General features: G+C 52.9%; 2 protein-coding genes and 1 long non-coding RNA gene across 3 annotated transcripts; 1 reads left to right on the top strand and 2 right to left on the bottom strand.

Moving 5' to 3' along the window:
- The first annotated feature begins 755 nt into the window (after positions 1 to 755).
- LOC105498634 (uncharacterized) lies at positions 756 to 23,255 on the top strand. Its single transcript, XR_003013375.2, has 5 exons — positions 756 to 896; positions 5,385 to 5,436; positions 21,075 to 21,183; positions 22,109 to 22,256; positions 23,122 to 23,255. It is a non-coding gene; the product is annotated as an uncharacterized lncRNA (long non-coding RNA).
- LOC105498633 (corneodesmosin) lies at positions 1,962 to 6,480 on the bottom strand. The gene is made up of 2 exons (XM_011770854.3): positions 6,325 to 6,480; positions 1,962 to 3,533 (listed from the first exon to the last, which is right to left on the bottom strand). Exons 1-2 carry the CDS (start codon positions 6,407 to 6,409, stop codon positions 1,993 to 1,995), a joined length of 1,626 nt encoding a protein of 541 aa, XP_011769156.2. The 5' UTR covers positions 6,410 to 6,480; the 3' UTR covers positions 1,962 to 1,992.
- Positions 21,036 to 23,164, bottom strand: LOC105498632 (psoriasis susceptibility 1 candidate 2). The gene is made up of 4 exons (XM_011770853.3): positions 23,022 to 23,164; positions 22,820 to 22,945; positions 22,460 to 22,560; positions 21,036 to 21,806 (listed from the first exon to the last, which is right to left on the bottom strand). Exons 1-4 carry the CDS (start codon positions 23,162 to 23,164, stop codon positions 21,451 to 21,453), a joined length of 726 nt encoding a protein of 241 aa, XP_011769155.1. The 3' UTR covers positions 21,036 to 21,450.
- Positions 23,256 to 24,563: the final 1,308 nt, after the last annotated feature.

Genomic DNA, 24,563 nt, shown 5'->3' with positions numbered 1-24,563 from the left:
AGTGGGAGGAGCCCAGAGGCCTTTTTGGATGACATGCATGAGTTTTACACAAGCTTTTAATTTGGAGCACAGCAGAAGACTCGAGGAATCACCGCATCCGAGGGCTTCCCTCCCTGCAATTCCCATCCATGAAGCATCTGAGGACCTCAATTCCTGCCATTGGCTGCAGATCAGGGGCCAGATGCTGGACCAAGGGTGATTCAGCCCCTTTCTGGTCAATGTAATACATTTCTGCTGATTCCAGACTTGGACTTTCAACAGTTCTAAATTCAGGACCAGACAGCACCATCCTGATAGGAAGGAATGGGTTAAGTGCTAGGGTAGGGGTGAATTCCTTTGCAGCCAGCAGAGGCTCCGAGAGGTGGCCTGGGGTGGGGGTGGGGCTCCTACAGGGACAAGCACGATCCCCTCTGCCCTCCTTGGGATGCGGGAACTCCGTCTGCCTCAGCCGCTCCCTGCCTGTCTCAGGACTTAAGTCACATGGACCCCACCGCCACTCCACTTTCTCTCTCTTCTCCAGTGGAGGTGACTCCTCTTCCCCACTGGGGCACGCTGCCCTCTCAGCCCTCAACTGAGATCCATGTCGCTCACACTGTCACTCTGGACCCCAGCAGAGCAGCGAGTGTGAAGACGGAGAGACCACTGGCAGCTCTGTTCTGCCTCTTGATCTAGGCCAGTGAGTCACCCTGCTTGGCTGCACTCCCTGCCCCACTCCCATCCTCTCAGTCCTTTACTCTCTCCACCCCCAGCTCCAGGAACAACGCCCACCTGGGCTCCTACTCAGCTGACAGGAATCTGGTTGGAGTTGTTGTGTCCCAGCCTTCCCAAGCTTCCAGGTGTCCCAGAAACCCAGGAAATCGAGACTCATGACTCTCAGAGAGGATGGCGTCTAGAAGGTGAGGCATGCTAATGGTGGAAGAAAAGGAGTTTGGGTGGGGAGGGGAGGGAGAGGAAACACTGAGGGCCCTAAATAAGGAGAAAGAGGACCCCATGGTGAATGAGGAATGGGAAGAGAATGGATTTCCTGGAGCAATGAGAGAGGACGGAAATGGTGGAAGGATCTGGGAGGCCAGGCAATCTCTGCTTTCAGTTCAACAAATATTTATTGTCTTCCTCCTCTGTGGGAGGAGCTGGAAGGTAGAAGAGAAATACAGGCCAGCTTTTGAAGGAAAATGAGAGAGACAGAGACCTATAGAGGCGTAGGAAGAGCACCAGCCAGGCTCTCAGAGGAGACCCAGGACTCCAAGAAGGCAAAACGTCTGCACATAGTCCCCACAGTTTACTGAGCATCTGTCCAGGATCCAGAGACAACAGGGAGCCTGCTCCAACCTCTGAGGGTGCCCCAGTGTCTCCCTCACCCAGGGAAGCATCTGAGCACTGAGGGAAGTGGCCGCAGGAAGGGGCTGAGATAAGGGCCTTGAGAGGCAATGGGTGTGTTGCGGACGGTGATCTAGGAGGGTGTGGTGAGCTCTGTAACGGAGGGTGGGCTGGAATTGGGAGTGAGAGCCCAGTGGCATATTGGGCCACTGAAAAGTGGCCACTGTTTCCAGATGATGGTTTGACTTTGCTTTATTTGGTAAAGGGGAAGAGGAAGGTATAACTTTTCCAGGCGTCAGAGGTGCTCTGGGAGCATTTCAGGGGTTTCCCAGTTGAGAGGCTGATGGGGGTGTTACTCAATGGACCATTTCAAAGACAGCAGAGGGAATTGTAAGGGGTGGTGATCTGGCTGAGGGACACTGCGGTGGAATGGGAATTTAAACAGTAGGAGAGAATCGAGAGGAGCTTTGAATCTACCATTTTGGGAAGAGGAAGGAGGAAGGGGTGATAAGAGAGAGTCTGCAACCTTGGGGTAGTGGAGAAAGCAGAGCCACTCTTTTGGGAAGGAGGAGGGAAACTGAGCTGACCCTGTGCCTGGGCACTGGACTTCTCCCATATGGGATATAGTGTATGTGCTTGTTTGTGCCCAAGGCATGCACACACACAAAAGTTGACTTATGGACTGTCGAGTAACTCTCCCTGGGGTAGGAAAACCTCAGGGTCAGCTAGCTGGGGCCCCAGAGGCTTCACTTGCGCTAGGATATCCCGGATGGAGCGGCAGGGGATCTTTCCAGCACTGCCGGAGCCACAGGGCTTGGCACCAGCGGAGGGATCGGGATGGGGAGAGCCATCGGGGTCCCCAGTCAGTGTCAAGGAGGAGACAGACATGCAAGGGTGACCAGAAGAGCTGGACTTGCTGCCACAAGGCTGAAGGATGATTTTGCCACTGGATTGGGAACTGGAGCTGCTGCTGAAGGAGCCGGTGCCTGGCGGGGAGCAGGGGCTCTGGGAAGTGCTGCCACAGGGATGGTAGGGTGAACCGGAGCTGCTGGAAATGCTAGAACTGCTGTGGACTCGAGAACTGAAGGGAGAGCAGGGTCCCTTGGAGCCTGTGGAGCCGCCTCCACAGAGCTGGACCCCACCAGTCCCCACTGGCTGGAACGCAATGACTGAGGAAGCTCCCGACTGGCTGGGGATGATGGGGTTGCTGGAGAAGTATTTGCCCTCAGAGATGGGGGGCCCAGCTGCAAAGGAAGGGACCCCTGGAGAGCCTTTCACAGGGTTATCTTTGGTGAAGTAGCCCACAGGGTAGATTTTCCCTTTACTGTAGGTCATGCCTGGAACCAGGTAACTGTCAGAGGAGCCACCCACCACCTCGTAGCCACCATAGGATTTGTCTACAGAGGTGATTGGGGGACAGGGCTTGCCTGGAAGGCCACCGTTGCTACAGGGGAGACCTTGAACCACTCCAGGGCCACCAGAACCATGTTGCTCCACCACCACCACCACAGGCCTCTGACCCCCTGACACAGAGTGGGAGCTGGGGATGTAGGGGCCAGAGTGTGAGATGATGGGCCCTCCACTGCAGGGAGAGTCGGGGATGTCCGAACTACAGGGACGCTGGTTGGAGCTGACCCTTTGGCCACTGGTCTGGGAAAAGGAAGAGCTTTGTCCAAGCTGGGAAGGGTTTAGTATTCCGCGGTAAGCGTTGTCACTGGTTGGCAGAGCAGAGCCACTCCCTACTTGGGAGCTGCTGCTGCTGAACTGAAAGGTGCCTTTGCTGCTGGAATGAGAGCTGCTGCTTCCCAAGTGAGAGCTACTGCTTCCTGTATTAGAGCCACTGCTTCCTGAGTGAGAGCCGCTGCTGCCGGGCTGGGAGCCGCTGCTGCCGGGCTGGGAGCCGCTGCCGCCCAGCTGGGAGGAACTGGATGCACCTTGTAGACTAGAGCCAGATCCGGAGGAGTAGCTGACCTGGGAATACCCTGTTCCTGGCTTAAAAGATCCTGCAGAACCACCCTGGGCAACGCTGGATCCACTGGAGCCACCGCCAGAGCCACTGGCACTGGAAATGGAGCTGCCAGAACCGCTGGAGCCACTGTAGCTACTGAAGCCACTGGAGCCACCCTTCCCAGTGAGGCAGGGGTCATTAGGAGAGGTGATACGCGTGGGGTCCTTACAGGGGTCTGAGAAGGTGCCAATGCTCTTAGCCAAGGTCCCTGTGGAGGAAAGCAGTGGTTAGTAAGGGCCAGGGAGGCTTGGCTTCCTCCCTCACCTTTCAGCCCTATCTCAGTCATCGGCCTCTATCTCAGTCATCGGCCTCTCAGGTTTCTCCCAAGCGGAGCCCAGGGAGAGTTTAGGGATGGAGAAAGGAGGAAGAACTGGCTGTTGTCTCTAAAGGATATCGAGGTGGCAGAATAAAAGCAGTTTCGTTGTTTGGGAAGGGTGGGCAAACACCAACCAGAAAAATAGAAAATTAGGTGCCAAAGTGAGGGGCCTCAAAGGAATACATTGAAGATAAGGGGGGGCTGGGCACAGTGGCTCACACTGGTAATCCCAGCACTTTGGGAGGCCGAGGTGTGAGGATTGCATGAGGCCCAGAGTTTAAGAGCAGCCTGGGCAACATAGTGAGACCCCATCTGTATTTTGTTTTTTAATTTAAAAAATTTTTTAAAAGAAAAGGGAATGGAAAAATGGCAGGAACAAGTAGGTCTAAAAGAAAGGACCCTAAAGAGACAGAGAACTGGGGAAACTGTGGCTCTGAGAAGTCCAGGCATAAATTCTTAAGGAGAAAAATCCTGGGCCAGACAGTGGGACCAAAGGGAAGGAGAAGACAAAAGGCAAAACAATGGAGGGCTGAGAAGCGGAGAAAAACATAGAAGGAGACACCGGAAAAAGACAAAGCCGGGGGCAGAGGGGCTGAAATAAAGGAAAGGGCACTCGAGGACTAAGATTTGGTCACCAGCTTCTTCGTGAGAGCCCAGGCTGTGGTCAGGAATGGAAACCCTATTTCCCATCCCAGCACTGGCCATGCCAGTAAGGCTGGGTGGGGGCCAGGATGTGGGGTCACTATCTGTTGCTTCAGAACCTGCTGGTACCAGTGTGGCAGGACACCGCACCCTGAGCCAGCCCTGCTCTCGCCGGCCCAGCCCAGGACGAAACCCCGAGAGCCTCAAAGACTCCTGGCCATGATTAGCTTCCCTCTGTGAGCACACCTGCCTCCATCCAGCCCTTCATCTGACTTCTGCTGCCTTGACTTCCCTTTGGGATGTGGGAACACATCTTTCCTTATCTTTCCTTTCCTTTGCTCAAAACCCCAGGCCCAACTTACCCCGTGGTTCCTCCATGACTCTTTTACCTGCATTTCTTCTGCATTCCCTGGTCCCTCCAGGTCCCACGTGACACAAACAGAGCCACATAGCAAGTTACTGAACCTCTCTGAGCTTTAGTTTATACATTCAGAGGGGCCAAATTTGTCTTGCCTTCTCACAGCATTACTATGAAGAAGACTAAATGAGAGCATCCATCTGGAAGATTTTTTTTCTTTTTTTTTTTTTTTAGATGGAGTTTGGCTCTTGTTGCCTGGGCTGGAGTGCAATAACATGGTCTCAGCTCACTGTAACCTCTGCCTCCTGGGTGCAAGCAATTCTCCTGCCTCAGCCTCCCAAGTAGCTGGGACCACAGGCACCCGCCACCACACCCAGCTAATTTTTTGTATTTTTTGTAGAGATGGAGTTTCACCATATAGGCCAGGCTGGTCTCGAACTCCTGACCTCAGGTGATTCACCTGCCTTGGCCTCCTGAAGTGTTGGGATTACAGGCGCAAGCCATCGTGCCCGGCCAGAAGATGTTTTAGAAAGTGTAAAGCATTATATATTATGATTTATTACTGCCACTCATCCTGACCCCTCCACTAACAACCAGACTTCCATCCTCTGTGATGTCCCTGTTCTCTCCTCAGAAAGAAATTCTCTGCATGCACCTCCACACCAAACCCCTTCTGTGCCAATTCCCTTCAGTACTCTGCAAAATTCACCAAGCATTGCCTTTCTCTTTCTCTATTCCCTCAGACACCAACCACCTACCAGACCATGGGAAGGTCGCAGAAATTCCTTAAGTGCTGTAAGTACCCGGTGGTCAACAACACAGGTCCAGGGGTCACCTGGCCTGGGGTTGAAATCTTGGCTTTGCTGCTTTCTAATGCATGATCCTGAGCTAGTTTCCTAACCTCTTCATGCCTCAGTGTCCTCATCTGTAGAGTGAAAATAGCAAATCTCCTTTCATACCATTCTTGTAATGATCAAAAGTGCTAATGTAGGCCGGGTATGGTGGTTCATGCACCTCGGGAGACCGAGGCGAGTGGATCACTTGAGTCAGGAGTTCTAGACCAGCTTGACCAACATGGTGAAACCCTGTTTCTACTAAAAATACAAAAAAAAATTATCCAGATGTGGTGATGGGCGCCTGTAGTCCCAGCTACTCGGGAGGCTGAGGCATGAGAGTTGCTTGAACGTGGGAGGTGGAAGTTGCAGTGAGCCGAGATTACGCTACTGCACTCCAGCCTGGGAGACACAGTGGGACTCCATCTCACAAAAAAAAAAAAAAAAAAAAAAAGGTTCTAATATATAATCCAAATGTGCTTAAAACAGAGTCTAGCATATTAAAAGCTCTAAAAATGATATCACTATTAAATGTCCAATCATTATCGTGTAGTTCTCCCATAATAAAAATCACCACCACCACCATTTATATAAACCTCTAGAATTTCCAAAGCATGTGTCACATACATTATTTAATTTGAGACACACAGACTAGAGATAGGTGTCATTAACCCCACTTCAGAATTTCAGAAACTGAGGCTCAGGAAGTTTAAGAAACTTACCTGAGGTGACAAGGCAGTGAGGAGCAACCCCCAGACTCAAAAGGCAGATTCCAGAGCCCCTTCACTGGGTCCTCTCCTGGATTCTCCCTCCCACCTTCCTGCTGTTCCCAGGGCCCCCAGCCTCCTACCTGGCAGAAGCAGACCAGCCAGCAGCAGTGCCATCATCCCGCGCCCGCCCACACGCCCCATCCAGGGTGCCCGAGACAAGCCCATCTCGGACTGCACAGCCTCCTGACTGACGGCAGCTCGAGGACACCCGGGTCCTTTATGCCAGAGCTGGACATTCCCTGGGCAGGAGTCACTGTGGGGAGGGGAGGAGAGGTGGAGGGGGTGGGTGCCCTGGGGGAAGTTGGTGTGGCCGGGAGGAGCGTGGTAATCAGCCCGGTGCATCTGCCTACTCAGCAGCAGCAGTGGCTGCAGTGTGGGGTACCCATGGCCACGGGGCCCTAACGATCCTGCCACCTGACAGGCCTGGCCCCGGCTCCTCATTGCCTAACCCGGAACCAGGCACTCTGCCCCACGGCCACCCACTCTGGGGCGGCCACTCTTGCCACGGGACCCAGCTGCCTGGCTCCTTAACTCTCCTGCCTACCCTGGCTTGGCCTGTCTCCCCATCTGCCCTCCACTCACAGACATGGGCGTTTCAGCTTTTTTTTCCACACTTGGGTGCCTGTTCCAGCCCCACCTGCCCAACCCCAGTGAGGTCCCATTCACAGCCCCCAATCTGCTCCTTCCTTGGGACCCCATCACTCCACCTCCACTTTCCTCCTTCAAATATGAGTTCTGCCCCCATCCCCCAGGCTCTCCCTCCCACCACTCCCCAAGTACTAGGCCAGCCATACACCTATTACATGTTCCATCACCTGGGGAACCTTCTCCTTCCCAGAAATGGGGCACCACATTCCCAAAACCAATCCCTGACCTGTTCCTTCTGGGGGCCTCTGGGGACGGCATGGTGATGGGGGTAGGGGGGTTGCTGGGAGCCAGGGCTCAGCCAGGGGAGGGACCTGGGCTGATGACCTCTGTCATAGCTGGGCCTTGGTTACTCACAGGCCACTCACAGCCCCTCCCCATGGCTGGAAACTCAGACCTCAAGGGTGAGCAAGAAGCTAAGAAGGCTAATTGGGAAGGTGGTGGCCCCATAGCCCATCTGCTGGCCCTGGGCTGGATGAGCGAGCAGGAAGCAGCAGCCAACTCTGGGCAGGTCAAGGAGGGCCAGGCAGGCTCCCGGGTCCTCAAAGGATGAAAGGAGGCCAGGAGAACCAGAGCCCTGCCGTCTGCTGAGAGGGTGGTGGCTTCTCCTCCATTGCACTGGCCTCCCTCCTGCTCTGGCCCCGGCCCTGCCCCAGCCAATTAATTGCTCCCTAGTATTGCCGGAGTATCAGTATCGGAGGGAGGTGCCTAGGAGTTCAGCAAGCTGCCCTCTCCCCCGCCAGGCCTCGGACACCCCTGCTCCCCTCACCCAAACTCACTTCCAAAACCTCATCTCCTCACAACGGCAGGTCCATCCCTGGAGCCCTTGGGCTGGTCTCTCCCATTCCCTCTACCTCCTGACCGGCCTTTAAGTCCAGACCGGCAGGATGGAAATGTTCCTGTCTGTGCTGTCTGACACAGTAGCCACTAGCCACATGGGGCTAGTCTAACCACCAAAGATTTGGAGCTTTAATTTTAATTAATTGTAATGATGTGGTTGGCCACGTGCAGCTAGTGGCTACCATCTAGTCTTGCTCTTGACTTGCTGGTGACACTCAGAATGGGAGTGGGAGGAAAGAGGGGCTGAGGGAGCCGAGGAGAGAGGAAGGGATAGGACAGGGTCCCCTGAAGGGGGTTAATGCCTTGGGAAAAACAAAAAACACTGGCTTCAGAATGAAGATGACGTGGGTTCAGGTCCCAGCTCACCTCTTGGCTTTGGGCGACTCTTCAAACCTTTCTGAACTTCCATTTCCTCATCTGTAAAATGGGGATATTTTAAATAACACTTAGCTCGCAAGGTTTTTGTGAACATCAATGGGAAATTATCAGAAAGGTTAAATGGGACAAGGGGTGCAGTCCCCCTGTAGGAAGCCCAGCAAATGGAGCCCTGCAGGTGCTCCTGTCTTCATCCTTCCACTGGGGGAAACAAATAGGCCAGGTTCACCCCCACGGCCCCAGGCTCCCTTTCCTGAGTCTCCAGCCCAGCCAATGCTAGCAGAGTCTCTTCTGCTCCCTTCCTGCCTTGTGTAGAGCTGCAGGCACAAATGTGAGACACAGATACCATTTAAAGTGATGCTGCTCGGCGGGCGTGGTGGCGCTTGTAATCCCAGCACTATAGGAGGCCGAGGCGGGCGGATCACTTGAGGCCAGGAGTTGGAGATCAGCCTGGCCAACATGACAAAATCCTGTCTCTACCAAAAACACACACACACAAAAATTAGCCAGGCTTGGTGGTAGGCACCTGTAATCCCGGCTACTCAGGAGGCTGAGGCAGGAAAATCACTTGAACCCGGGAGGCGGAGGTTGCAGTGAGCCAAGATCGCACCATTGCACTCCAGCCTGGGTGACAAAAGGGAAACTCCGTCTCAAAAAATAAAAAATAAATAAATTAGGTGATGCTGCTCTTTCCAAACATCATTTCCTCCTGTGGGCCTCCCCAGACTCTCAGGCTTGGCTCCCTGGAGGACCTGGGCAAGCAGGCAGGGGGCTCTGGGGCAGCAAGGGGAGTGGCAGAGGTCAGGGAGGAATGGACTAGGAGGTGCTGGGCCATTCCCCAGGTTGGGAGGGGAGAAGGCAGCGGAACACCGGAACAGCAGAACCTGTGGCTTCTTTTCCAACACAAACTTCCCCTGACCAGCCAGAGGTAGCAAAGTTTTTCTTGTTTTCGTTCTCACATTCCTCCCAGCTGCCGTCAGAACTTGGCCAAGACAGCCAGGCTGGAGGAGGCACAGTCTCTCCCGGCCTCCTGCCAGGTTCCAGCCGCCCACGTGGGTTGGTGGTGCAGCCACATCCCTCCTCCTAGCTACTCTCTCCTGTCCACTCCTGTCTACTCCATCCTGCCACCCTGGGCTGCCCAGTTCCTCTACTGTCCTGCCCACCTCTGGGCCCTCAAACTCCAATCTGCTGCGCTTTTGATTTTTTACTGAAACCCTGTCTTCAGTGCTGGATTTTACTCTGCTGCTCACCATTAATCTTCCTCTCAGCGCAGGCGGTGAAGACCTAAAGCTAATGGGGCTTAGGAGGGTAGAGAAGGGCATCAGCTGAGTGCCCGCACAGGCCAGGGTCACCTTCAGTGAAGCTGCCAGTTTGGTGATGTCCACAGTAGTGCAGGCAGTTCTGCTGTGTTCTACAGCGACAGAGTCTGCCCCTGCCCGTGCCCGTGCATTGGACCAGGTGAGAAAGTGTGGGTGGCGTAGACACCCCGCACCTGAGAAAATCAAACTCAAAGCACGTGCCTTCCATAGGCAAAAGGTGGGGCTCCCAGTCATGTATTGTGAAGCAGGCAGGTCACTCTCCCCTCCATCCCTCCAGCAGCCCTGTGCTACTTTGTTTTCTGTGCCAGGCTTGGCCCCCAGTGCACGCTCCTCTGCTGTGCTTTGGAAGGTGCACTGAGAAGGAAGAGGAATTGTTCCTTGCCCTGAGGAGCTGCCATCCTACTGGGGACACACAGCCTAGAGTAGAGAAGCGGATAGGCACTTGGCTTCAGGGAGGTGGCAGGACTTTCCCTAGGCCTTGAGGAATGATGAGAGAAGCACGGAGCAGGCAGCCAGACACAGGGCCTTGCGGTGCTTCAGGTGTGTTTAGAACCAGCGGATGGCGTGGGTTGGTGTGGGACATGCATGTGGAGGAACAGTGGTGTGGGAGAAGGGACAGGCTCCTTGGATCGGGATTGTAGATGACCTACAACACCGGGTTAAAAGGATTTGGATTCTACAGGAATTGTAGTAAATGTGAGAGGGTGCAGGGAACCAAAGGGCTTTGAATGATCACAAAGGGGGCTGAAGCATGGCGTGGTGTAGTCCCAGCTACCCAGGAGGTGGAGGTGGGAGGAATCCGAGGCCAGCTGGGGCAACATGAGGGACTCCATAAAGAGGAGGCTTGGGGCACGAGATCCACCGTGTACTGACTGCCTGCTGCAGGCGGACACGGTGCCTGGGGATTTAACATGTGTTGTCTTGTTCAATCTTCACAACAGCGCTACAGGGTAAGTGCTTTTTCCCCCTGTTTCACAGATGAGAAAACTAAGTTCAAATTATTTGTCCAAACCAGCTGCTAACAAGCAAAAATGTTTGAAAAAGATTCAAACCCAGGCCTGTTGGACTTCCAGGCCCACATAGATCCTGTTACTCTGCAGCTGACACCATGCTATAAACGGGTGGCAGAGGTTCATGGACAGGCTTCAGAGGTTCCCTAAACCCTGTAAGGATGTGTGCAAAATTCCTTATGTAAATGAATCTTTCTAGAGAGAAGATTTCCACTCTCAAAGCTGGCCAGCTATGGTGACTCACGCCTGTAATCCCAGTGCTCTGGGAGGCCAAGGCAGGTGGATCACTTGAGCTCAGGAGTTTGAGACCAGCCTGGCCAACATGGCAAAACCATCTCTACTAAAAATACAAGAATTAGTCAGGTGTGGTGGCAAGCACCTGTAATCCCAGCTACTCGGGAGGCTGAGGCACGAGAATCGCTTGAACCGGGGAGGCAGAGGCTGCAGTGAGCTGATTTCATGCCACCGCGCTCCAGCCTGGGTGACAGAGTGAGACTCTGTCTCAAAAAAAAAAAAAAAAAAGAATTCCTAAGTAAGGGTTACTGGCTCAAGAGGTCCCTCCTTCACAGCTTTCCTCCTCTGGGGGCCTGAGAGTCAGGACAGAAGTTCTAGAACAAGTGTTTCCCATAGGGGTCCTTGGTAGACCAGGGCTTAGGCTTGGAAGAAGGAAAACGGAGTGAGAACAAGGAAGAGAAAAAGCCCTGAAGAGCAGCTTATTTTGTGCTGGGGAGACAAGGAAGGGGACCACCCGGAGCTGCTCTGGGGCTCCAGGGCCTGTGGGCTCCTCCCCTCCTTTGTTCCTCTCTGCTTGGCTCCAGCGAGAGGCCATTTCCTCTCCTCCTCTCTCTCTCTCCATGACACCCACGCTTCCCTGTGGACTCACCTCTGCAGCCACAACACCACCCTCCTCTCCCTGGGCGGAAGCCAACGCTCCTGGCCCACTCCCAGTAGGGGATGTCCTCTGAGTTGTTTTTCCTGTGCGGGGAGGGGTGGACTGAGTCATCCACACTCTTCACCTGGATCCTCTGGTGACCGAGAACATGGAAGGAGAGGGCACATCCCCAGTCGGGCGTTCCGAACATCTCTGTGGGGACAGACCCTCCTTAGCCCAGGTGCTCCCATGGGACTGGCTACACTTCTTGACTCAGTTTTAGTCTCTACTTTTCTGCCTTCCTCTTGGGAATGCCCCTCACTTCTGTGGCTTCTTTCCTGTAGTAGACGATCAAGGGTGGAATCCACGGTCCATGGCCCTGACTTCTTGCCTTCCTCTCAAATAGACTCTGCAGCCAGCCATCTATACAGCGCCCCAATGCTTTGAAATGCAACAGAAACCATCACCCCTGGACCGTGGGCTCCATGCCAGTAGGCAAAGCACAGGTGTGTTCACTGAGTTCCCAGCACATAGCTGTGGCAGGCACTTGGTGATATTTAGAAATAAAGGAATAGATGAATGTGCCCAGGCTGTGATTCCCTTTTCTACCTTACTCAGGGACATGGTGCCCCCCTGTCTGGCTTCCTGCCCTGTGCCCCCGACTCCAGCACAGCTCCTGTGTACAAAGCCCCGGTAGGTGCTGGAGGGATTCACTGATGGCCTTGGCGGAGGTGGCAGTGGGCACGTGCACTTGGCTCTGACACAGCCACTCATGCAACACCCTGTGCAATCTCGGCCTGGGCCTGTGTGTCCTGCCCTCATTCCTCACAGGTGACTGTCTCCCCTGAGCCACTCTTCTCTCTATTGGGTTAGCTCCTTTTTTCCCCCAGGGATGTAACACATTTTTATGAACAAACAGCAGAGTTCACATGGCTGTGATGAGGACATACTGGGGTTTCCCCTGGACAGGACCGTGCTGTATACTTTAAAAAAAACCCTAGGGGGTTCTGTTAGATGCCCCCACTGCAGCATAACGAGTTGCCCCTAGCTGAGAAGCCCTTTCCTGGGGCTTGTCCACACCATCCTCTCCCTGAGATTTTTCCAGGTATGGGCGGTGCTCGGCTCTACCCTTCCTTCCTTCTTCCCTGCTAGGCTCCTGGTCCATGGCTCTCTCCTCTATGGAATGGCCTCCTGGAGCTTGGCTGGGTCAGGCCCCACTTTCCACTCTTCCCATGCCTGTCCTTACCCTCCCAGCAGCCCTGCCAGCCTCCGAGGGGCCCAGGGCACTGCAGCTGGCACATGGGAGTAAGGACTGGGGCCAGAGCCAGGTGCACCTTCGGGCAATGAATCCTGAAAAAGGAAGAATTCGGCAAGTGGAGTTCTGCCCACCAAGCTATCTTCCCCCGAGTCTTTTCCCCTCAACCCCACTTCCCAAAAGCCGCAGGGAGTCAGCTGCAGGGCAGTCAGTCCGAAGCCTTCATGGCTGTTTCAGTCACAGCCTGAGGCCACCCCTCTTGTCTTGCGAGGAGGGAGACCACAGAGGCTGTGTCTAGCTCTCACAGTAACAAGACTGTTCCCCTGTCTGTTCTGCAGAGTGAGTGCGAGGGAAGAGAGCGCTCCTTGTCTGCTCATCATGTGCACCTATTAAATAGTCATTCTTTCCACTAGGGCTATTAGTGGTTTTTATTGTTACTGGTCACCCAGAATTAGAGTCCCACCTCCCTCAGGAGGGTGAAAGAGAGGGCCGAGGTGCAGTCTGAACGTGCTCTCAGGAGAGGAGAGGCCAGAAAGACTTGTACCAGCAGCGACTTCTAGGGTGAGCTGGCCCTTGGAGCGCCTGGGAATGTGACTGTGGCGGCCCATCTTCCCTCCTGTGTTCTGGGCTGTCTGAGTGCCTCTGGGTGAGAGCTCCTCACAGGAGGGAGCTTCTCCTACTGCCCAGTGTCTCCCTGGCACCTGGGCATCACCCAGCACACAGAGGTGACCAGCAAACACAGACTCCTGTTGGAGAGGCATCTCGTGTCCCACTCTGTTCTCTTGGGCCCTGAGACTAGAACATCTTCACCAGAGACCAGCACCGACTCCTTGGCAGTCTGTAACATTCAGCTCGGTGCCGACGTCTGCCCGTGCAGGACTGAGCTCCATTCTCTCAATGACCCTAGGAGACAGGAATTATTAGTAGTAGCAGTATTAGTATTTTGAGATGGAGTTTCGCTCGTAGCCCAGCCTGACCAACATGACGAAACCCCATCTGTGCTAAAAATATAAAAATTAGTCGAGCGTGGTGGTGAATGCCTGTAATTCCAGCTACCTGGGAGGCTGAGGCAGGAGAATCACTTGAACCCGGGAGGTGAAGGTTGCAGTGAGCTGAGATCACACCACTGCACTCTAGCCTGGGCAACAAGAGCAAAACTCCATCTCAAAAAAAAAAAAAAAACATATACATATGTTTGGACCATCCCTATTTCCTTGCTATGCCTAAGCTGCATCACACCATTCATCACTAGGTGACATCCTACTACAGATACCTTGTAAGCATCTGTGTATCTCTCTCCTTCCCCACTGGAAAGCAGCTCCCTGAGGGCAGGGCCCTGATCCTTTGACTGGCTGTGGTATCCTCTCCTGTAGACCACCGGCTCATGAAATAATCACAGAGAGAATGTGTAAATGATGATCATGAGGTCCACTTGGATAAGCAGCCTGTGCCTGAATTTTCCTGAGGGCTCCAGACCCTGTCTAGCCTCATCTCACATGCCTGGCTCACCTTAGAATGGTTGCCTTGGCAGCTAAGGGGACACCTGTGTGCCTTGATGATGGCCCCAGGGAGGGGATGACATTAGTGAGGGAAAGAGCTCTGGAGGAAAACACCTGAGAGGAGTCTCTAGGCTGCCCTCTGGTGGCAGTTCTTGGAACAAGACCTGAGAGCCGCTACCTTGGCATGCGAGTTTAGAGGTTATTAAAGAAATCCCCCTAAAGTCCCATCCCAAGGTCACACAGAGAACGAACGGCAAAGTAGGGACAAGAACCCAAGTCATAGTCTGTTGATCTCACTACCATGCTATCCTGCCTGCCCCCATCGCACGAGTTGAATTACGCTGCAAAAGGAAAGGTGGGGACGGGGTGGGGACTGGGGATTTCCCGGAGGGAGTTGGTTAATGCCTCTGAGGATATTAGGGGGGAAAACCCACAGGAGGTGCATTTGGTTTAATTCAGCAAGTTTTTCTGAGTCAGTGCCAGGCACCTGCTGGGCACTTAATTAAAGATTAGCAGGAGAAAAAAAATGTACAGTAAGAAAGCTTAAGTTTATACCAAAGCGAGTCTCAGGTCAAACGATTTTGAAACATGAAATTGGCAGAGAAGTTAGGAGTCCCTCCTGGGCTCCTACATCAGGGTGTGCCCCTCTCTAATTTAACTTTTCATCAAATTTTATTGCCATAATGTATATGTTTGTCCTTCCTAAACACAGAGCCCCTTGAGGGCAGGGAGGACTGAAACTGCTTCCTGGGACTGTCACCATCACCTAGCACCCCACACAGCAGATGCTCAATAAATGTTGATTGTGTGGGCAAATGGATGAACAAATGAATGGTTTGGAGTTTCCCTGGCCAGAGAGCTTCAAAGCAGAGCAGACAACCATCTCTTCTGTCTAGTCCAAAGACATCATTCGCTGCCCAAAGGCTGAGGGCTGTGCCTAGTGCTTTCTCAAGGTAACTCAGATTGTATAATTAGATTTTACTATGATACTAGTTCTAGGTTCTTTCTTTTTCTCTTGGCCAAACATTTAATAACTATCTGTCATGTCCAAGGTTCTGGGCTATTGTTCTGTAAATCTGTGATCCTATTCTGTTATTTAATTCCATGACTGTGTTGACATAGATGTGACGGTGTCCCTGTTGCATTTACTCCTAGGTGAGCTTAGCCAAGGCAGGTCGAGAGGAACCAGCATTGTCTAATCTGAATGGAGAAGCCAGCACAATGGGTTTCCCTGTGCAAATACCTCCATACCATCCAGGCCCACTCAGTCTCCTCCCCAGCTAATGAAGACAACCTGTCTGAGTGCCAAGATCCACTGCCTATTAATAGGTACTAAAATCTCCAGTTGCCTCATGCCTCCCCCTTCTCTTTCCCACTCACCTACCTGCCACGTCAGCCTGGGAAGAATTGGTTTGCAGCCAGGCAGTCCTGCATCCAGTCTTGACTTTGGCACTTGTGATATGACTTGCACAGCTGAGTTACCTCTCTCAGTGTTGGTTCCTCATCTGTGAAATGGGGCTAATCATTTGTTTTATTGAGTGCCTTCTAGGCCAGGTGCTAGGAGAGAAGTAAGGGATACAAAGAAAGGCAAGGCACCATTGCTGTCTTCAAGAAGCTCATACTTTCCAAGGAAGTAAAGGCATGGAAACCCACACAGTGCTGTGGAATTAAAGAAGGCGGCATGCTGTAAAGAGCCCCAGCTTTTTCCCTAGGCAACATCAGGGGCTCAGTTCCTTTCCCTCACTTTCTCTCTTCTTTAAGAATTTCTCTTAAATGGATGTGGTGGCACATGCCTGTGGTCCCAGCTACTCAGAATGCTGAGGCAGGAGGATCCCTTGAGTCCAGGAGGTCAAGGTTGCAGTGAGCCGTAATTGCACCACTGCACTCCAGCCTGGGCAACAGAACAAGACCCTGTCTCAAAAAATTTAAAAATTAATTAATTAATTAACTTTTTCCTCCTAACTAACTCCACCTTATTGGCTTGAGGGTCAGTTTGAGGGGTCCAAACTTCCTTCTTCCTTTCTAGCCATAGCTCCCTGACACAGTATACCCAGAGATGTATGTGTTTCTCCCCACCCTGGGCACAATTTTTTTTTTTTCTTTTTTTCTTTTTTTTTTTTTGAGACGGAGTCTCGCTCTGTTGCCCGGGCTGGAGTGCAGTGGCCGGATCTCAGCTCACTGCAAGCTCCGCCTCCCAGGTTCACGCAATTCTCCTGCCTCAGCCTCCCGAGTAGCTGGGACTACAGGCGCCCACCACCTCGCCCGGCTAGTTTTTTGTATTTTTTAGTAGAGACGGGGTTTCACCATGTTAGCCAGGATGGTCTCGATCTCCTGACCTCGTGATCCGCCCATCTCGGCCTCCCAAAGTGCTGGGATTACAGGCTTGAGCCACCGTGCCCGGCCACAATTTTTTTTTTTTTCCTGAGACAGGGTCTCGTTCTGTCATCCAAGCTCGAGTGCAGTGGTACAATCATGGCTTACTCCAGCTTCGACCTCTCATGGTCAGGTGATCTTCCTGGCCAACATGGCGAAACCCTGTCTCTACTAAAAAAACTACAAAAATTAGCCGGGACTCCAGGCATGCACTACCATGACCTGGCTAATTGTTAAACATTTCTTTTTGCAGAGGTGAGGTCACACTATGTTGCCCACACTGGTATCAAATTCCTGAGCTCAAGTGATCCCCCTGCCTTGGCCTCCCAAAATGCTAGGATTACAGGTGTGAGCCACTGTGCCTGGCCCTTTTTTAATTTTTATTTTTTTTTTAGAGATGGGGTCTTGCTGTGTTTCCCAGGCTGGTTTTGATCTCCTGAGCTCAAGCAATCTTCCACCTCAGCCTCTGGAATAGCTGGGATTACAGGTGCACCCTACCACGTTCAGCTAACTAATTTTGTTTGTTCAGAGACAGGATCTCACTATGTTGTCCGGGCCCAGGCACAGTTCTAATAGAGGAGAGAGACTTTCAGATATGAGCTCCCACACCTAGCACCGAGATCTTCCCTAATTTTCCCCCGACTTTTCTCTCCAACATCTCTCTCTCTTCTCCGGGTTACTTTACTCCAATCATTCTGATCTATTCTTTGTTAACTGGGCCCTTCATTAAATAATTTAGCCTTTCACAAGACACACATTAAGTGTGCATGACGGCCCAGGCACTGTATTCTGTGTCAGGGTTACACAGATTAATAAAGAGCTGGGATGGGCCGGGCGTGGTGGCTCACACCTGTAATCCCAGCACTTTGAGAGGCCAAAGCTGGTGGATCGTGAGGTCAGGAGTTCAAGACCAGTCTGGCCAACATGGCGAAACCCTGTCTCTACTAAAAAACTACAAAAATTAGCTGGGCATCATGGTGGGCACCTGTAATCCCAGCCACTTGGGAGACTGAGGCAGGAGAATTGCTTGAACCCAGGAGATGGAGGTTGCAGTGAGCCAAGATGGTGCCATTACACTCCAGCCTGGGTGACAAGAGCAAGACTCCGTCTCAAAAAAAAAAAAAAGAGCTGGGATGATGTAGTGGTTAATATCAGTGTTGTTAGCATAGCACAGACCTGAATTCAAATCCTGATTCTGCCATTTGTCCCCTGTGTGACCTTGCATGGGTCACTGTACCTCTCTAGGCCTGTTTCTGTCTTCTGTGAAGTGACCAGCCTGGCCAACATGATGAAACCCCCGTCTCTACTAAAAATACAAAAATTAGCCAGGCGTAGTGGTACATGCTTATAATCCCAGCTACTCAGGAGGCTGAGGCAGGAGAATCGCTTGAACCCAGGAGGTGGAGATTGCAGTGAGCTGAGATCACACCACTGCATTCCAGTCTGGGCAACGAGAAGGAGACTCTGTCTCAAAAATTGAATAAATAAATAAATACATAAATAGAAGTAATGAGGGGACCGGGCATGATGGCTCACACCTGTAATCCCAGCGCTTTGGGAGGCCAGGGCAGGAGGATTGCTTGAGTGCAGGAGTTCCAGACCAGCCTGGGCAACATAGCAAGACATCATTTCTTTTTTTTTTTTTTTTTTTGAGACGGAGTCTCGCTCTGTGGCCCAGGCTGGAGTGCAGTGGCCCAATCTCAGCTCACTGCAAGCTCCGCCTCCCGGGTTTACGCCATTCACCTGCCTCAGTCTCCCGAGTAGCTGGGACTACAGGCGCCCGCCACCTCGCCCGGCTAGTTTTTTTTTGTATTTTTTGGTAGAGACGGGGTTTCACTGTGTTAGCCAGGATGGTCTCGATCTCCTGACCTCATGATCCGCCTGTCTCGGCCTCCCAAAGTGCTGGGATTACAGGCTTGAGCCACCGCGCCTGGCCGCAAGACATCATTTCTACAAGAAACTAAAAAATTAGCCCAGTGAGTGGAGTGCCTCTGGAGTACCAGCTACTCAGAAGACTGAGAAGGCTGAGAAGGCTGAGGCAGGAGGACCACTTGAGCCCAGGAGGTCGACACTGCAATGTATTATGATCGTGCCACTGCACTTTAGCCTGCGTGACAGAGTGAGACCCTGTCCTAAAAAAAAAGTAATGAGGGTGGGGAGGAGTGGAAAGGGAGTGGGAAAGTGGACCCAAGCACATGAGTGGAACCAAGCTAAGACACATGGAGGGCTGGGGTATTGACACCTTCATATTTGTGCACCATTGGTTAAGGCCTGGGAGTGGCCTGGGGGAGTGGGAGGGTGGTGGCATGTGAGGATGTGGGAGAGAAAAATTTCCAAGTGCTTCCAGCTCTCTGTCCCTGGAAAAGGTCCCAGAGGAGGCATAGGCCGGGCTGTTGTGGGTAATTTGGCTGTCGGGGGTGATTTAGCACTCTGGGAGTCCATAGGCACAAAAATGGTAAAGGGGTTCAAGAAGAAATGCATAGAACACAGTCCCTGCTCCACAAAGTTCATGACCTGGGAAGGGAAGACAGACATGAATAAATCATTGCCATAGTGTGACTGGGGTGAAGGGTGTCGGGGGTCGGGCGGGGTGCCGGAGGGAGTGGTGTAGGCAGAGGCGTTCCCGAGGAGAAATACAGCTGGTTTGGGAGAGGAAGGACCTTCCAGACATAGGGAACAGCACACAAGAAGGCTGATGCATATAGGCGCAGGGGCTGGTCCCCACAGCTGGTGGGTCTGGCCATGAGAGCGCATCATCTGGGGCAGCTTCTGCACCTGCGCCCTGCATGAGGCTCCAGGTCCACCCTTCCTGGACCATCCTCCAGACACACCGCCTGCTCTTCTCTCAGGTCCAGCTCCGGGTCCTCCTCCCGGAAGCCTCCCTGACTAATCCAGCTCACTGTAACTCTTCTGAACTCACAGCGTTTACTGCCAAGGCTATTACGTTGGCACTTACTCGTGTCATTATTAGGACATATGCATTTTTACTGTCTTTGATGTTATTTAAACTTAACTGTAAATCCTGCCTCTCTCAATTTTAAGTTTCCAAGTAGAAACTACATATTTTTACTCTTTATGTTCTTATATTCTCCCATGGCACCCGACATTCGTGGACACGCTGAGGAAGTAAGAGAATGAATGAACGAGGCAGGGCGTAGTGGTTCATGCCTGTAATCCCAGCACTTTGGGAGGCCGAGGCGGGTGGATCATCTGAGGTCAGGAGTTCAAGACCAGCCTGACCAACATGGTGAAACCCTGTCTCTACTAAAAATAAAAAATAAAAAATAAAAAAATTAGCCGGACGTGGTGGCAGGCACCTGTAGTCCCAGCTACTCGGGAGGCTGAGACAGGAGAATTGCTTGAACCTGGGAGCCGGAGGTTGCAGTGAGTCAAGATCGGGCCACTGCACTCAAACCTGGGCGACAGAGTGAGACTACGTCTCAAAAAAAAAAAAAAAAAAAAAAAAAGAAAGAAAGAAAATGCATCTCTTAATGAGATGGGGGGGGGAAGTGTTGATTTGTTTCCCACTGACTTTTGGCAGCTCTGGGAAGGGCACTCTGGTCAGGCCCGGGACAGGCAGGAGATTCTTTCTAGGGAGGGGCACATAGTCATCTGGAAAATGATTCCCTTAAAGCTGGTCCTGCCAACACCCCTGGGAAGGTTTGCATATGCCACGAGGGGTATCCAAGCCACAGGCCATTAAACAGAGATGAAACTTGCCTTCCCATTCTTCAATATAGTGTTCCCAGAAAGGGAGAAATGTGGGCCTGAATGTGACTGCGCCTTGCATAGTGATATTTCCAACCCTCCTCCTGCTGAGCCCCATAGCCTTACGTACTGGATATGGGCAAGATAGGAACTCAGATTACTTCCAGGTCTCTGTAAATTTAGGACTGTGAAGAGGGCATCCAAATAGTCAAAAACGTGTGTTGGCCGGGCGCGGTGGCTCATGCCTGCAATCCCAGCACCTTGAGAGGCCGAGGCCGGTGGATCATGACATCAGGAGTTCGAGACCAGCCTGGCCAACATGGTGAAACCCCGTCTCTACTAAAATACAAAAATTAGCCAGGCATAGTGGTGCATACCTGTAATCCCAGCTACTCAGAAGGCTGAGGCAGGAGAATGGCTTGAACCTGGGAGGCGGAGGTTGCAGTGAGCCAAGATCGCGCCATTGCACTCCAACCTGGGCAATAGAGTGAGACTCTGTCTTAAAAAAAAAAAAAAAAAAAAAAAAAAAAAAAAAAAAAAAAAAGCCAGGCGCTGTGGCTCACGCCTGTAATCCCAGCACTTTGGAAGGCCGAGGCGGGCGGATCACAAGGGCAGGAGATCGAGATCATCCTGGCTAACACAGTGAAACCCTGCCTCTACTAAAAACACAAAAAATTAGCCGGGCTTGGTGGCCAGCGCCTGTAGTCCCAGCTACTCGGGAGGCTGAGGCAGGAGAATGGCGTGAACACGGGAGGCGGAGCTTGCAACCGAAATCGCGCCACTGCACTCCAGCCTGGGCGACAGATAGACTCCATCTCAAAAAAACAAACAAACAAACAACAACAACAAAAAAAAACCCACTAAATGTTAGTCAAAGCAGCAGCCTAGATTCAGAATTAAGAAAACGTGATTTTTATTTTTCCGTTTCATGGAAGCAACAGCTGTCTACTGATAATTCCTGCCGCCGGCCACCAGGTGGCAGAAGGGAACACAGTACCGCAGCCCTGCCGCAGCGATCGCGCGGGCAGGAAGACGAGGAGGGAGGTAGGTGGGGCCGAGGCCCGGAGGTGAGGTAGAAGAGTAGGCTTAGGCTGTCAGAGGAAAAAACGGGCAATGTGAGGGCTAAGTACGGATCTCAGGAGGGGACAGGAAATATTGAGAACACCACCTTCTGGGTTCAGAATAAAACCGAGGGAATGAGGAAGAGGTTTAAGGAGACGGGCTAAATTGGGAAGAATTCACGGGGAATCAGAATGGAGAGGGCGTGGGTGCCTGGAGATGCCTGGGAGCAGAACGGCTGGGGGAACCCCATTATCTGTACTCTTCACGGGGTGGGTCCAGGTCTGGCTCCTCCTGAGGTCGGTGGTCCACCTCAGGGGCAGGAGGCCAGGGGTATTCTGGGGGCTGGGGTCCCGCTGGCCAAGGGTCATCAGGCCGGGGAGGTTGAGGAGGATCCGTTCTAGGCGGTTCAGGGGGCCAGACTCCAGTTTCAGGCAGGTCTCTCCAGGGACGACTGGGGCGGGGAGGCGGAGGGTCTTCAAAGAGAGGGGGTGCCCCTGGCCAAGGGTCACCGGGGACTGGGGGGCCCTGAGGCAATGTTGGGGAGCCTGCCTCCTCTCGGTCCTCTGCGGGTGGGTGAGAGGGGTGGTCCTCGCTGCCTGAGATGCCTGTAAAGGAGGAAGGAGAAAGGTAAGAGGTGGTGAGGGCTTCTCTCTGCCACCCCAGCCCCAGCCCCAGAAGGAGGAGCCTCTCTAGTTGGACACAGCCTGAACCGACCCACAAACAGACCAAAAAAGTCCCTCTCAAAGAGCTGTCTGTACGTTTGTAAATACTTAACTGATGATAAAATGTCATGAACCCTACCCCCGATGGATCTGAACTATTCACTTGTCCCACTTTAAACTGACCAGACTTCTCCAAATAAGCTCATCCACCCCTGGTTGGGGTACCCCACTGGCTTTGTCCTCAGGCTAATCTACAACCCAAAGTGGGCTACACCTTGGCCCCCGGACACACAGACCCCAGCTCCTTAACACAAATCACAGCTCCGAGGAAACTCGTCCCGCACGCATTAATCCTGACCGACTTTGCCACATGGAGCCAGCAAACCATTTCTGGTGAGAGCCAAACGCACCTTCTGCACCCCTGAACTCCTGTCCCCCACCCGCTGTGTACAGAAAGCCGTTTCTGGTGAGCCAGACGCATCTTCTGCATCCCCTGAATTCCTGTCCGCAACCCCCTGCGTCCAGTTCACCTCCCCCATCCTGACCATCCCTCATCTGTCCCCAAACTGCACTCGCTGCCTCTGTTCCCACCTCACCTCTGGCATGCAGGCAAAGGACCAGGATCCCAAGGAGCTTCCAGTTGAGCATCATGGCTGTGTACTGGCCCCCAAAGCTGGGGTGGGCTGAGTCTGGGTGCCTGGGAACCCCAAGAGGCTTTATAGGGGATGAGGGGAGGAGGGGCCAGCCCAGTGGCACAGGAATACCATCAGAACAGAACTGGTCAAACCCGTTGGGAAGGCCTGGGCTAATGTGTCACCTCTGAAGGTGGCGTCCCTTATTTTAGTCCCCCTGTCCAGGACCCAGCTGCTGCTCTCCCTATCATGACCCTGACCCTGCATCACCCCACCCTGGTTTTCACAACCCTCCATCCACACCCTGGAGCAGTCAATACTCACTTGGCATCTCCGTAATCACAGAGATGTCCACCTTCATCCCTTGCAACTATTGGAAGCCAAAGAATGGGAGCAAACCACGCGTTGGGAAGCGCCGTAATTACAGGGTTGGGAGGCAGGATGCCTGCGCTGGGGGAGGAGGTGTCTTTCAAACCTGGGATGCAGCTGGGACAGTGTCAGCTACTACCCCAGCCTCCCCACTCACCCACACACTAAAAGCTCCCCCTGGGACTTCGTTCTTTCCTGGGCACTTCCCTTCCCCCATGGGATCCAGGCATCCTGCTCTCCAGCATGTCCTTCTTCAGGCATGCAGGGGACCTCCAAGCAATGACATCCAAGAAATTCCATCTGGGAGTCATCCAGGATGACTGCAGAAGAGGAAGGACACAGGAGGATATCCTGGTTCCCTCTTCCCACCCAGAGCTGTTTGCATAAGTCCTGCCAATGGCTCCAGAAGAAGCTGCCAGGCTCCAGCAACCTCAGCCCCTTCCTCCTCCCTCAGGAATCCACCTATCCGCCTCTAAGGGCCTCGGCTCCAACTCTATTGTATCGTCTCCTCCCTCCCATTCTCCTTTTGGTCTCAGCTCCTTGATCTAAGCCTCCCAGAGAGACCCCTAGAATGTTTCCTTCAAGGGCCTTTCTGCCTGGAAGTCTGTTAGCCCTTCAGAAGTAACGTGTCCAAAATAAAATTTGATTCCTCCCAGGTTGTTCCCTGCCTGGTTCGGTACCCCACAGTAAGGGATACCTTACTATGCAATGGTGTGATCTCGTCTGTTCCCTCCAGGGCTCATGAAGGACAGAAACCTTCGTTACTCTCCTCCACCATCCACAGCCCATCCACCTGCAAGCCTCTCCATGCCCTGTCCAAACCCAGCCCATCATCCTGAGCCACCATCTCCCCCAAGCGTCTCCAACACCCTTCTCAGTGGCCCCCTTGCTCCCACTCTTTATCCCTCCCCTTCACACAAAATCTGTCCTCCACCAGCAAAGGAGGTCTTAAAATATACATCAGGTGGGCCTGGCATGGCAGCTCGTGCCTGTAATTCCAGCACTTTGGGAGGCAGAGGCGGGTGGATCACCTGAGGTTGGGAGTTCAAGACCAGCCTGACCAACATGGAGAAACCCCGTCTCTACTAAAAATACAAAAATATTAGCCAGGCATGGTGGCAAATACCTGTAATCCCAGCTACCCAAGAGGCTGAGGCAGGAGAATCAATTGAACCCAGGAGGCAGAGGTTGCGGTGAGCTGAGATCACGCCATTGCACTCTAGCCTGAGCAACAAAAGTGAAACTCTGTATCAAAAAAAAAAAAAAAAAAAAAGTATTATATCAGGCCAGGCGTGGTGGCTCATGCCAGCACTTTGGGAGGCTGACACAGAAGGACTACTTGAGCTCAGGAGTTGTGTGTGCTGCTTCACCTGCAGCAAGACTGTGGGCAACACGTGGGAGGCCTACCTGGGGCTGCTGCATGCCAAGTACACTGATAGGGACGCCCTGGGCCTGAAGCACTACAGCCGCTGCTGCATGCTGCTGGTCCACGTGGACCTGATCCAGAAGCTGCTCAATTATGCCCTCCTGGGGAAGTGACCTCGCTGGACCCACCCACCTGCCGTGCTGACCATGGGCAGTCGCTGTCTTGCCCTGAGTTCACTAAACTGAGATGTTGGGGTCCCAGGAGCAATTGCTGACCATAGTGCGTGGATGTGTGTACCTCACTCTGGAAGGGACCATCCAGTAAGTCTTTCAG

The sequence above is a fragment of the Macaca nemestrina genome, chromosome 5 (assembly GCF_043159975.1).
Source record: "Macaca nemestrina isolate mMacNem1 chromosome 5, mMacNem.hap1, whole genome shotgun sequence".
NCBI lineage: Eukaryota > Metazoa > Chordata > Mammalia > Primates > Cercopithecidae > Macaca > Macaca nemestrina.
This window is presented reverse-complemented; position numbering and strand designations above follow the sequence as displayed.